The sequence below is a fragment of the Musa acuminata genome, chromosome BXJ1-5, assembly GCF_036884655.1.
Source record: "Musa acuminata AAA Group cultivar baxijiao chromosome BXJ1-5, Cavendish_Baxijiao_AAA, whole genome shotgun sequence".
In the NCBI taxonomy this organism is placed as follows: domain Eukaryota; kingdom Viridiplantae; phylum Streptophyta; class Magnoliopsida; order Zingiberales; family Musaceae; genus Musa; species Musa acuminata.
The window spans coordinates 35,525-49,785 of NC_088331.1; the positions used below are offsets into that span (position 1 = coordinate 35,525).

The following is a 14,261-nucleotide window of genomic DNA, read 5'->3' on the forward strand; positions in this document are numbered from 1 at the left end:
AATCTAATGAATCGATCATTGGGACTGAAGTATCGGTACTCCTTGACGACACTGCATAGTGGATACTCATAAAAAGGATCGGACTCGACTCTCACTGCAACCGTGCCTTGACTATAGTTATATTCTTCTATCTTATGACAATGGCTAAACCAGCAAATGAACCGCTCTCGCTGTCCTATCGAGTGGATGACTTTCATCCGATGACCAAGCTTGTTAGAGCCTTCAAAATTAAAATTGCATTTTAGGTAAAATAACATGTTTAATGTACTATAAGAGAGATTGTGCCGTAATAAAAGGAACGCAGAGAGAAAGAGAGAGAACCATTGATTTAAAGTGTGACCACAACCGGTCGTCCACCTATTCCTCCGCCATATTTCGCTGCGTCCACGGCTAATAATGGAAACCTCCCTTCCCCCGTCCCCATTTACCACTTCCACAGAGGGCATTCTCGGCATTTCACGTATCAAGGCTAGGAATATTCTCCCTAATGACGTGCGATCAACCAAACACCATGCGCGCCATTCCCTCCCTTACGGAACATCTATAAAGACCCGTCTCCCCTCTGCTCTAAAGCCTTAAGAGCTCAAGGAACATCCTTTGCAGAGGGCGAGGAACTACTCCCTTTTCTTTCTTCTCCTCATATGGAGAAGAAGGAAGAGAGCAATGGCACCTCCACCGTGACCAAAACTTCCCACCGCCCCAAGAAGCGCAGCACGCTGGGCATCGTTTGGGCCTCCATCCTCACTATGCGTCGCTGCTCATCCAGCAAGAAAGGCCCTAAATCTCCGAAAGCTGCCGATGGTATGCTGAAGAGCCTTGTCGATGGTATGCGCCCTCTCCATCTCCAACTCGACTACCGCCCGCCGTTCCCTCTTTTGCCGCCGCCTCCACCAGCTGGACACGAGTCGTTCCACGATGTGTTCCCCCCGCCGTCTTCCCCCGCGTGCTCCTCCAACGACGGCATGAGCCGCTATGCTTCCGCGGAGGATCTACAAGCACTCGACGACGACACGGCCGAGGGCAACGACGGCAGCACTGGGGCCAACGGCGTCGACGAGGGTGAGGCTTCACATGCAATCGACACGAAGGCCGAGGAGTTCATCACAAGGTTCTACGAGCAGATGCGGCTCCAGCGCCTGGACTCGCAACCAGGCCACTGAACAGGCTGCGTTCTAATTGTCAAAGGTGGGTGCATGCTATTAATTTTGTGATCCCTCCAGAATCCCTGAGAGAACAAATGGTTCTGTTACCAGCTCGTCCCTAAATCTCTCAAATTGATTATTTGATTGAGCATCGGATGGGCAGTTTGGATGCTGCACAGTGACAGCGGTAATAACAACGAATGGTATTTATACGAGCTGAGGCATCCTCCTTAGTAAAAATTGAAGAATTGGAAGGTGCAATTGGCCTGTAGAAATATCTAGAATGTGTTAGAAAACATATTATCAGTTAATTATCCTTCCATATGTAATCATTATGTAGTGTCCAAAGCAAGAGAAGATGAAGGTTATCCTTCACCTGTCTGTCGAAGGTCCAAAGTAAACAATCGAAAGTTTCATTCTTATCCTCTATGATTATAAATATAATAATATGTTTTCTTCTTACTCCTTATAACCAAAAAGATAATCTTAAATTTTTCTCGTATCTTTTATGATCAAATGCTTATCTTCATCGTTATAAAAGAGGACAAATTTACCTTTCATGCAAGGAGAAAATAGAGGATTTTAGCATCCATACTTGAACATGTCATGTTACTAATTTGAACGTTAAGAAGGATTAGATATGAAAATCTCTCTCGACCCTGATTTTTGAGCAGGTGATACATCGAGAACTTAACATTTTTATCTCGGAGACATCTTAGATTTCGTTACACATACGAATCATATTGGATTGATCAAAACATCAATAATATTTTCTACTAACAGATTCTTCACATATGACATCAGAGAACATGCTGCTACTTGAAAAGCAATTTCCAATCAACCAAAGCTAGATAAACTTATTCTTTGAGTTTTGAGCACGAGCCATATATTATTGTTTTACAAAATCCAAATGCTACGAGATAAGGAAGCGTGACACCTTATTGTTAATTAATGAATTTGTTCCAAATTTGCATGATAAAGGCTCCAACCAAGGCACCTGATTCACTATCTGGCCATCAAGACATTTCATGAAATTGCTAGATATGTGGAAGAAGTTTCATCTTCATAATCACAATGGTCTCGGGACAAGTTCACATTTGGGACCATCTTCCCAAGTTCACATTTGGGAAGAAGTTGCTCAACATGGTGCCTTGTTTATTAATACAGTTCCTCATTATTTTGCAAATACAAAGAGATTAGCAACACTTAACCCCCGTTTCTTAACACTCAGCATCCTCATTATTTTGTAAATACAAAGAGATTAGCAACACTTAACCCCCGTTTCTTAACACTCAGCAACATCGAGGCTAGAGATGCTATGATGGCAAAGTAACTCGGCAAAGTGAATAAACTAGTCATCTCCTTTGCCAAGTTCAAGATATTGTAGGTACTTGGAGAAGAAAATATAGAAACGGATGCGCTAATGAGAATAGTGTTAGGTCCCATCGCTTTTATGGATGATGGTCCCAAGGACGTTGTTCATACGAAACATTAATCTTCTAGACGTATAAAAGAAGACTTACTATATAGATAAGATGTCAAATTATAAGACAAACATTCAAGATCCTACAACAAGGTTGTTATTGTCCGACATTGAGGAAGGATGTGATAGCATACACTCAAAAATACGATTGATGCTAGAGATTCACACGGATCCAATATCAACTAGTAATTTCTCTAAGCTCGATTGATCGTGTATGGTCTTTGCTTAATGGGAGATAGATCTATTCGATCTTTTCCATCAGTATTGGGACAATTGAAGTTCTTGACTGTCGATGTCAACTACTTCATTAAATGTAAATGGGTGAAAACTGTTAGCCTCTATCATCGAAGAATAAATTGAGAACCTGGTATGGAAGAATACTATCACAAAGTTTGAGCTACCCAAGAAAATCATCACTATCAATAATGGAACTCGGTCAACAACATCATGTTTAAAGAATTCTGTCTGTTGAGATCATACTTAAAATTTAATTACGTGGCCCACCCTCAAACTATGGGGCTTGCCGAATTACGTGGCCGAAGAGGTGCGTCACCGACACCAAGGGAGGACTCGAGTAGATGAGCTTCTGCGGACATCAAAAACCACTTTGTAAGACCAATGGAGGACACTTTGAGTAGACTGAGCTTCTGTGGACATCCAAAACCACTTTGAAGACCGGACCAGAGGAATAATCCCCTTCAACCATACGGATGCAATTTTGTGCTGGTATACCAACGTAAAAGAACATCCCACGCTAAGCCTCGTCAAAAATCTTTTCTCTCCACCACAACCCTTGCAGATTTTAAACTTGGGGTTGATCTCTTTAGGAGATCGACCTCCTTTGAACTCTATAGGGGTTCCTTCCTTCAAGTTGCTACTCAAAGGCTGCAGAAAAGATTCATCTATTGCTTATGAAAAGAGGAGGAATACATGACTATTTATATGGCTTCTAAACCCTAACTCCTAACAGTACTCCTATTCAAAACTCCTACTTCTAACCAAGTCCTAATAGGACTTCTACTCAAGACTCCTATTCCTTTACAATTCATAATTCTTCTTTAAGAAATAACCTCCTAATCCTAGTCGGCCTCTTCACCTCTTTAATAGGAGTCGGCTTAGGTAGGTTTTGATAGAAGATAAGATTTTCCTAACTATATGAGGAAATTTCTCTATTCTGTTGAGGAAAATCTTCTATTCTGTTAGGGAAATCCTTCCTCCTAATTCCTATAAATAGAAGAGGGAACATGTTAATAGATTACAATAAAGCTATTTCATTTTTACAATAAAGCTTCTTATATTATATTGTTCTTATCTTCTATTATTTCTATCATGGTATCAGAGCCGCTTGCCTAGAGCAAGCTCTCTTCTCGCTGCCAATTCATCATTGGTGTTGCTACTCTGCGCCATCGTCCGTTCCTTTCCGCTACGGCATCTCTAGTGCTGCTCATCAGCACTGTCCCACCTTTCTTCCTCGTTGTAGCTATTTTCCTTCCTCTTTTGCTACAGCTTCCTCTTCTACTACAGCTTCCTCCTCTGTTGTAGTTTCCTCCCTTGCTATAGTACACCCTTCGGTCAGTGACCAACGTCGTTGCATTCCTAAGAGGCTCCGTGGTCAATCCTCATCTTCCTCACCGCGGTAGTCTTTGCTGATCTGTCAACATTCGGCTGACTTAAGGAGAATGAAGGGAACGCATGTGCCATCACAACAACAGCAATCGCAGCAGCAGCAGCAGCGATCTACACTTATTTTACTCATGAAGCCTCTTGCTTGTAAACAATTCTTTGCATCAATCCAAGATTGGTATCCTTGTCAGGATGATTTTCCTAACTATATGAGGAAATTTCTCTATTCTGTTGAGGAAAATCTTCTATTCTGTTAGGGAAATCCTTCTCCTAAGGGAAGGAGGAGGGTAGTACCTGTTGTTGGAGGGCGAAGATATGGGCGACGCAACCATGGACGGGATCTCGGAGACGCACATGTTAATAGATTCAAGCTAAAGTTTCTCTATTTCAATAAAGCTTCTTATATTATATTGTTCTTATCTTCTATTATTTCTATCAGGTTTTACATGAATGTCCCTCTCAATTAGGACTCTCTTAGCCAGAATCCTAACACACAGTAAGCGACAACCAAAGTAGGGCAAGCTATGAACTTGGAGCTACCCGATACGAACTTGCAAAACCCAGATCAACCAGCCTAGGAGGGGCAAAATTAAGCGGTGAGAAACCTCCCTTTAAGACGATCTAATAGTTTTCGAGACAAACGATACAGCGTTATCTGTATCTCTCGGACGAGAACATAGACCGGTTTAGAAACACTAACATGATACCAACACAACAATCGAAACTATCCCATGGGTGCACAGATGCTAAGTTCAATACCAAGGCTTAACTGATACACCACTTTTTTAATAATAATAATAATAATAATAATATAAAGGCATTTACATTTGTCATCGTAGGTCATCTCCTAAACGTGTTGTGATGAGAGCTGAAAAAACTATAGTCTGGATGATCTACTCGAACAAGGCGAAGCCAATTGTCTGCAGCTTGAAGTAGCGAACCCGCTAGCTGTCGTTCGTAGAGTCCGCTAGATGTCCAAATGGAACCCCTGAACTTGTACGAAGCAAGACCAAAGGCGGGCAAACTTACCGTTGCAGACATGTTGGATCTCTTGATATTACTAACAGAACAAGATCCAAAACCCTCAGAGTTTGGACTGGGTCCACCTGCCAACAGAAACCAAACGCACATTGAAGTACTGAAAAAGTAATAGCGCTTTTTAAAAGATCCGTGTTTATTCGCACTGTACATTTAAGGTAAAACCCTCACTGATTGTTGTTGGAACTGACACAGGAATCTGATTTCTTCTTACACCGTCTATTGCTGGCTTTCTCTCAACACTACTCTAGCAACAATAGTAATTGACAAGTACAACTATTATCAGGGGTATACATAAACCCCCGTGAGAAACTGTCAGTAAAAAAAACATATCAGAACCTAATTGTCAACAGCTGCATGTTGAGTTCTATTGGTGCAGATAACCTAATTTCTCAATGTAATCATGTCTGCACTCTCTCAAAATGGCCCTATCCCTTTATACAAACATTATGCAGTGAAGAGACATGCTTACACTTGGAAATCAAAATATTATGAAATGAAAATGGAGCTCATTGAGGGGCAACAGTAGATCTCCAGGGGAAACAGAACAAGCAGATAAATTAACTGCATTGAGATCACATGGTTATGCATTTGCTTGTCTCCAACTCTAGATTCCATTTTGTTGTCTATAATTTGGATAGAGTTCATCATAGCCACAATAAGATACTAGATATAAACATGGTTCCAAATTTGTGGGCGTCCTTATAAAGGTGGCTTAAAGATGCTTACTTCTGTGAGTTGCCAATGAGTGGAAGGTCAAAAAGCAAGCATCCAAGTCTCTTAATGTTGGTCCTGTTGGTATCCTGTAAATTGGGTACCTGCAGTAAAAACATCACCAAGGAAAATTAAATAATTATTACTGACATGAGTAAACCAAACACAACATGAAAAGAAACAACCAGATGCATGCAGCCTACACAAGTTTCATTCATGTAAAAGATGATTAGTGGTCAATTAATAAATCAACGAAAGCATACCATGCAACAGACATCCAACTCAAGGACAGTAGATCACAGCTTTTGTAGTTTTTAAGATTTGGATATGTACTTGCAAGACCTGATATCTGCAACATATATCAGTAGGTATAAGAGAAAAAAAATCATTTTTTTTCTCTTATATTCAATATTAGACTTGCCTTGTCAGCAAGAGGTTCTCTACTGTATGGTGGATCCCTCTCTAGGTACTCAAAAACAGGAACAGTGGCCGGGTTGCAAGACTCGCCATCACCATCTACGAAGCATCCTCGCTCATGGTGGTTGGTGGTTCCTGCAAATCCTTCCTGTATCTGGTCTACTTCACTCTCGCTGCTGCTATCACTGCTAGTATCCAGGTAATGTTGCCCATCACTTTCCTCACCAGGTCTAAAATGAGAAATAGAGCCTACTCAAAATTCTATGACTATTGGATTACACATTTCATTTAAGTTTCAGCAGTGATACAATTAGAATTATCATGACCTGAACTGACACCAAAACTGAACTACATAACAAACAATTGCTCAACATTTAAAAGAAAAACAAAACAAAAGATCACTCAACTAGTCCGTAGATATCTATGGGCTCACGGGAAAAGGTAATGACAGACATGGCTGTTCCAAGACATACTAAAGGTGGAGATCATGTTCTAGTACTGCGGTACATGCTTTACCAGGTTTGCCTCCTACCTTTTACCTGCTTTAATATTATGTTATTAATACTATACCACAAATACTTTGCAAAGTTTCTGCAGTCCCTGCATGGCATAAAGCTTGTGTGCACACCAATTTGTTAATCTTGTACGGCAGAATATATAATGTTGAACTGATATCTGGACATTATTGTGTAAAGAATTCCTGCATTTGTAAGTCATTAACAATATCACCAGTGAATTTACAAGTAGTTCATACTGACTATTACTTTTATCAAACAAATATCCCAAATTAACTTAAAATATTTAAGAAAGTGAAACTCATAGCATAATACTCTAAAAAAGCAAAAACACAACTGACAGGGGTAAGGAAGCATATAAAATGAGTAAAAGAACTGGAGGCTGTAAGAAATAGATTGGTTATGGCTTTGATGGGATAGTTAATATATGGTTCAAAGCCATCTATCTTTGGACTATTGATCTGAATTCAAATGAATCACCTGCTAGCAAGCTGGACAAGCAAATGATAAGAATACAGTGATACAGTGGCACTTTAGAGAGTTGCACACAGGACTCAATGGACAAAATGGCAAGTTTCAGACAGTATTGTAATATTATATATGAAGAAATTTTTTGCATAATACTAACAATTAATCAAAGAAACATTTTATACAAATTAGACATTCTACAACTATGGCATATGATACCTTATAGAAGTACCATAACCAAGTACCTTACAAGTCCAAGAAAATTACTCAAGTTCATAGTATATTAAAAGTCCAAAACACATACATATCGGCAGTACTCATTATGTCCATGAGTGTTCTGAAGATATTATGTGTATCCCAGAAACTCATCATATATCAATATAAAAATATATATATGATAAGACTATATAGTTTACAAGCTTTGAAGAATCCTACAGGTATGAGTAGGAAGCACTTTGAGGTGTTTATGGTTTATAACCATCATGAAAATCAGTTTTCAACCAGATAAATCAATCTAATTGAACGATCATACACTCTAATAAAACAATAAAGCAGGCTGACACACCTTCATTATGCTCATATAGAAAGTAGAGTTCATTAGCCAAAACGGGCTTCCACCAGAAAGGACTATAAGGTAGAGGTAAGGACAAACTGCTGCTCAGGCTACAGTGATGGATCAACAACACGTAATAACCAAATATGGTGGATGAACAAAAGCAATCTCTTGTAAATACCAAAGCCCTAGAGGCCTCAGCTGATGTTTCGCAAAGAGAACTGAAAGACAGTTGTGTTACACGAGGCTTTGTAGGAAGCAGCTATTACTGCCTTTGTGATGTCAACTTGTTTTACATTAACTTAAATTCATAAAAGAACATAATTCGTGCCCCTTAGTATTACATATAGTTTTGAACAAAATTAAGCAAACCCCTGCCAATGTCCAGCACTCATATTCCATCTCCAGCTGGAAAATATAGATGAAATCATATGAATATCAGAGAATGTATTTACTTCTTATTCCAGCTGAACTAAGATTGAAAAGGTTGCAAATCAAAAACTTCTAATCATCACAATTTATTATTTGTTCATGAAACAGCAACATCATAACAGTTTTGTGCATGTATTAACATGATGCCTTTTGCTATGATATGAATGGGTTTTTTGTTAGCATACATTATAAAAATAATATATAGACTGTTCAAGAGATCAACCTGAAGAAAGAATGAATTTGGACTAATCCTAATCTATTTAAGGTGGCAGCTCTCTGAATTTGAAGCAGCAAGATAGAAGGGAACAAAAGCAGCTGTCTGCAAAGGACAGACAACCACCACAAAAAAAGGTAGCTTCAAGCTACAGATTGACCAAACAAACTTCATATGCAATAATAACCTTTCTTAGTGTGGAACCAATGTTGGTCGATCCATGTAGGCTTACATGCAAAAAGCAAGAATACACCATAACTAAATGCTTCTTAAAGTTTAAATTTTGCACTATAACAGAGCTCCATGAACCAGAATGAAGCAGCATCGAATGACATTTCACGAGTATATAGACACCATAAACAGCAAAGCAACAAAAATTTAGAGTTTGGCATTTCACGTCCTTGGTGGCAAATTTATTCTTTAATATTGAAGATATCCAGTGAAATTTGCGATGAGGTGCTACCCTATTTCGTAAAGTTTAAGCTATAAGATTTAATAGCTGGGACTGCAGATGGAAGCATGTAGCGAAATCATTCATACCTCGATCTCAAAGTGGGAGTAGAAGTGTCCACATATATCTGAATGGCAGAGAGATACGGCACATAATACTGCACAACGGAGTCATTGCCGTTCAGCACCAGCGGTACCCCGGCGCCATAAGCGCTCCATTCCTTGAAAGACTCCCAGAGATCTCCGAGGCAAAAGTAGGGGTGCGACTTCAACGCGTCGTCGCAGTTCCTCCACCCTCTAACGTTTGTCTGCCACGATCCAAAATATTAGACCCACTCAACGACCCGACCAATATAACTCTCGGAAGCAGACGAAAGCTAACACCTTTCTCGCGTAAATCCATTATCGAACCTTGGGGAAGTAATGAGCGGGGACGATCAGAGTGGTGAATTCGAGAAATCGGTCAAGATTGCCGGCAGGAGTCGGGAGAGACGAAGCCGAAGACGAGACGGAGGGTTTCGATGACGAATCATCCGATTTGGCTCGGTTCTCGGCCGCCTCACGGGACTCTTCCGGGGCCAGGGACGGCCGGGTCCTCGGCCGCGCCGGCCTTTGCGTCGATGATTTCTTCTGCTGGAGCTTCTGTTGCTGTTGTTCGAGATGCCTCCTAACGGCGGGAGGGCAATAGAAGCGATCAACGCCGTGGAAGCGGGCCGACGACGAACCACCGGTGGTAACCATATCGGCAAAGGAAGAAGGAAGGGGCAAATTCGACTGATTAGGGAAATCCTAGAATTCCCCGGGGGAACTTTCGATTTGTAGGGCTCTCGAGATCGTTAATGACGATCGAACTTCTTCTAATTAGGATTTTTGACCGGGGCGGTGGGTCGGGGGGTGGTGGGGGGCGGGGGGCCGTGTGGTTCTCCGCTTCCCCTACGCTGCGAAGACAAATTTGGGGATCCCCTCACCACCGGCGGTAATCGTCTCCAAGGCGAGTCCCGTCTCTTGTACGTTCGCGCGCGCTTGGATGCATCCGTGCAGGAACGGATATTCCGTCCATGGTCTCGCACAATAAATCTTATCCGCATGTTTTGGCAGAATATTCTCCGACCAATTTAGTACGCGTCCCTTACCGATTCTTTTGGTCACGGTGGGCCTACCCAGGATGGTGTGGCGGGAAAGGTACCGAGGGCACGGGGTATGACAACGGTTACTTTGGAGCGGTGGCTCCAACAACTGGTGGCGGTGGTCTCAGAGAGAGAGAGAGAGAGAGAGAGAGAGCGAGACAGAGCGAGAGGGGCATATGGTGCGTGTGTTTGTGGAGATGGGAGTTTGATGGATGCTTTAACTCCCTTGTCATTCGTCCACGTGTCTTATGTGGACTTGAAATGTGGATGGAGCCACATCATAAGATGACTTTATCCGCTGCGTAGCATTTTTCTCATAATTAAACATATTCTAGTAAATTAACTAGTCATCATAGCCGACGCAACTTTATTCTAATCCGATCAAATCAATTATCCATCCACATATGAACGAGCTGTCAACGATTGACCGTGAAGGGCCGCAACTTGCATTATTTATCGCCAACGTGGTCACCTCTTTGTCCCGATCTCGGGTTCCAAAGGTTCGGCCCAGTCATATCCGACCTGGGCCCCAGTCGTGACCATGGCAACTACCGGTGTTCAACTTGGGATGAGGACACCAAGAGAACCGCGTTCCTTTTCGTTTGTCATCCAAATCAAGAGGCAGGTGAACAACGAGGCATGTTTGTCGGGTACCAACCTATATCAACTTGAATGTGATGGTTCTTTTGAACCCATCTCTGATCTTGCAGGTGGTGGATTTGCTCTCAATCTCAAGCATGCTGGAAGAGGTGTCATTATGGAAGTCGGGTTCCGCAGCCATGCCACCTCTGCACTTATGGCGGATGCCTTTGCACTGTGGCACTGTGAGAGGGATTTAAACATGCTCGCCGTCGGTGCTTGCATCATTTTGGAGTCCACTCGGATTCCATCCAGGTTATTGCTGCGCAGGTTTGAGTTTCACATTTTATCTTATTTCGATAGGTCTCACAACAATGTTGCCCATGATTCTGCCCATTTCTGCAGGGCAAATGGCTGTAATCTTTTTATGGTCTTCCCTGGAGCATCCTCTTCCTCCGTTTTTTCTTAGCTCCGGCTAAGCCAATATGGTTTTTACTTCCTTGGAAAAATAAAAAAAAAACAAGCCTCACGTCATCGCATGAGGAGGAAAAGCAAGCACATAATGTATAAAGATTAGTTGAGAGACATCACAGTAGGTCATACACTAATTTGTTATTACACTTTAGTTATAGGAACGGCCCCGATATGGATTCCTCGCAATATCTGCATCAGAACATATCAGGATGTAGGGTTTGATATTGATGAGAAAAAGTTGGCCAAAGACTTCTTGCATGAATGTGTTTAAGATCATGAACCACTTCTCTGGAGGAATGATGGTTGGACCGTGTGTTCATCAAGCATTGACATGGGCACCTGCTCCCAGATACCTTCATTATATGGAACTTTAGTATCGGCAGCAGATTTGCCAAAAGCTAAGTTTGCATGCACTTTATAAGGATGACCTTCTTCTAGGACCACTTGTAATGTATATGCACTTATACAGGGGGCCACTTGATTGTTTGAGGAAAATTCTTGAGTAAGTGCAGTCTGTTCAGAATCATGCAACAAAGGATGAGTCGTTCACCAACCATCTCAAATCTGGTGATATCATTAGGCCGATTACTTTGTTCGATGGTAAACCAATCGACACTGGCAATTGCGTAGTCTAGATGTCACCTGCAGTACTGTTTGCTGTCAACATTGACAGTTAAAAAGACATCCGCCCTCGAATAGCTGAACATCAAAGAGAATATATGAACTTCAACAATCAGATGTGAGCGATGATGTTTTCTTTTGGGAAGAATTGCCTGTGAGGTATTCGTTCTTTTGTTCTTTAACTAGCTTTCTACCCCTGCTCGTGTTAGTCACATTCATGCTTAAAGATCTCCACCGAGTTATGGGTTAAACATCTGCATAAATTGTGATGCTGTTATCATGTTCCTTGCTGGAGGTCTTCATTACAGTCTTTACTTAATCTCAACACAATTCTGTTGCCAACCAAAGAGCATGCACTTTATCATGATAAGGGCCACTAAGTTGATCAGCCACAGCTTCCATTGACCTACAGTTTTGTAGCAAAAGAACCTTCGCATGGCAAATAGTTTTTCGCTGCAGGAACAGTATGCAGCTTTATTTTCGTCGAACACCTGCGTCATGGTTTCGTTCATCCATTTGAGCAGAAGTGCGTGCACAAGGAGACGGGCCAAGAATTGGGTAAAAGATAAAAAGGAATTCTTCTTCTACCATGCTCCCTCTCAGTCATTTGCACCTGCATATGATCGAGACTAGACCAGTTTTTGAACTAGATTCACTATTTCTCCATCTCTAAGAATAACTAGTGAAAAGATTTGTCATACGAACTGGAAACAAAACAAAACGATAGATGGAAATTCTTATTTTATTTTTTTCAAAAAAAGATGGAAAAGAAAATGACACTTAAATTACATAGAACTTTCTATTAAATAAGCTGAAAAGTAATCAGCCAAAAGTTTTTTTTGATAAAGTAACAATTGAATTACCTAAAAACTTTCTATTAAACTATGCTAAAAAGGAATAAGCTAAAACCATTTTTTATTTAAGAAAAGGAGGAGAATCATAAAGAATCTCTCCTCTTTTTTTTTTTTTTTTAACTTGATGAATTTTTTTTAAAAAATAATTTTTGAAAATTTTTTGATAGCGTTTCAACTTTAAAAAATTCTCGCAAAACACACTTAAAATTTTTATTTTTATTTTCAAAAATTCATCGTTTTAACTTTACAAGATTCTCTGCGCGTGGGTGGGTGATCCGTTACGGGGCTCCCTCAGCCACCCGCAAGCCGGCCAGGGAGTTCACAGGCCCCACGCGCGGCCTGAAGGACCGACCCTTCTCTGTGGGCCCCATCCCGGTGACTTCGGCGCCAACTTTCCCCTCCCTCTCTCTTTCTTTCTCACCCGAACCAGACGAAGGCAACGGGCCATTCTGGTGCGGACAATACCGAGCCTGGAGTTCGAATTTTTCGAACGTTGGAAGACACAAACAAAGCACGCGCCTGGCATTTGCACACTACAAAACCGCCTTCCCACCCCATAAATATCGCCTCATGTTCCGTGTTCGATGGACGTTCTGAGGCAAAAGATTTTTTTCCGATCATTAGTAAAGAATATAGAACATTTTAACAAAAAAAAATATCTTTACTGATGACTTTTAATAGGACGACATCTCATATTCATTTTTATTTTATTTTTTCACTTGGAAAAGAAATACTCTCAGACTTTTACCTAAGATCACAGATGTTTGCTAAAATTCTTTAATTTTAATAATTAATTATAAAAATCTTAAAAAATAAGAGAGTATTAACCATACTAGAATTAAAATTTTGAGATGATTTAGTAGACTAAGCACTAATCAAAATTGTACTTACACTCGATTACAATATTAATTCAAAAATCTTAAAATTTGATAATTAATTAATATAATTTTGTATAAAAATAAAAATAATAATAATCATCTTAAAGTATAGCTCGGTGGAAGTTCGAGTTGGTTTAATCAAAGTTAACTAAGTTACACTCAGAAATTGAATTAAGTTACGTCCAATCAAAGAACAACCTATTCAAAAAGTCTCTAATTTTGATAGTTAATTATCATAAAAATTTTAAAAAATAAAAAATACTAATCATCTTATAACCATGTCATAGTATTTCTATGGAAGTTAAGATTGGTTTACTAAAAGTTGATAAAATTATACTTGATAATAAAATCGATTAATTTTTTTAAAATTTTAATGATTAATTATTATATTTTTTAAAAATTAAAATATTAACATCTAAGAATCATACTCTAGTTATATGTAAAAGCTTGAGTTGGTTAAGTGAAACTTAATCCAATTGCACCCGAAATTGGACTATCTAAAATATTTTCAATTTCAATTGGGCTTGATTCATGAATTATTTTTATCATTTATAAAAGAAATATCTCGAGATAAAAATAAAAAAACAAATGACAAAAGTTTTTGGATAAAACACCGAAGAATATACTCCTTGAAAAAAAAAACATAATTTCAATATATTCACTCATATTATCTTCTTGC

The 14,261-nt window shown here is 40.0% G+C and overlaps 2 protein-coding genes across 3 annotated transcripts; one reads left to right on the plus strand and one right to left on the minus strand.

Annotated features, from left to right (window-relative positions):
• Positions 1–641: 641 nt before the first annotated feature.
• Positions 642–1,160, plus strand: LOC135675013 (uncharacterized). Its single transcript, XM_065185276.1, has one exon. It carries the CDS (start codon positions 642–644, stop codon positions 1,158–1,160), a length of 519 nt encoding a protein of 172 aa, XP_065041348.1.
• A 3,805-nt stretch (positions 1,161–4,965) lies between these two features.
• On the minus strand, positions 4,966–10,097 carry LOC135672814 (uncharacterized). Of its 2 annotated transcripts, none has more exons than XM_065181203.1 (6): positions 9,461–10,097; positions 9,140–9,357; positions 6,422–6,602; positions 6,264–6,349; positions 6,016–6,104; positions 4,966–5,354 (listed from the first exon to the last, which is right to left on the minus strand). In XM_065181203.1, exons 1-6 carry the CDS (start codon positions 9,788–9,790, stop codon positions 5,089–5,091), a joined length of 1,170 nt encoding a protein of 389 aa, XP_065037275.1. In that variant the 5' UTR covers positions 9,791–10,097; the 3' UTR covers positions 4,966–5,088. The 2 variants fall into 2 exon arrangements, with proteins under 2 accessions (XP_065037275.1, XP_065037274.1); XM_065181202.1 differs by having other exon boundaries at positions 6,422–6,647; positions 9,461–10,095.
• Positions 10,098–14,261: the final 4,164 nt, after the last annotated feature.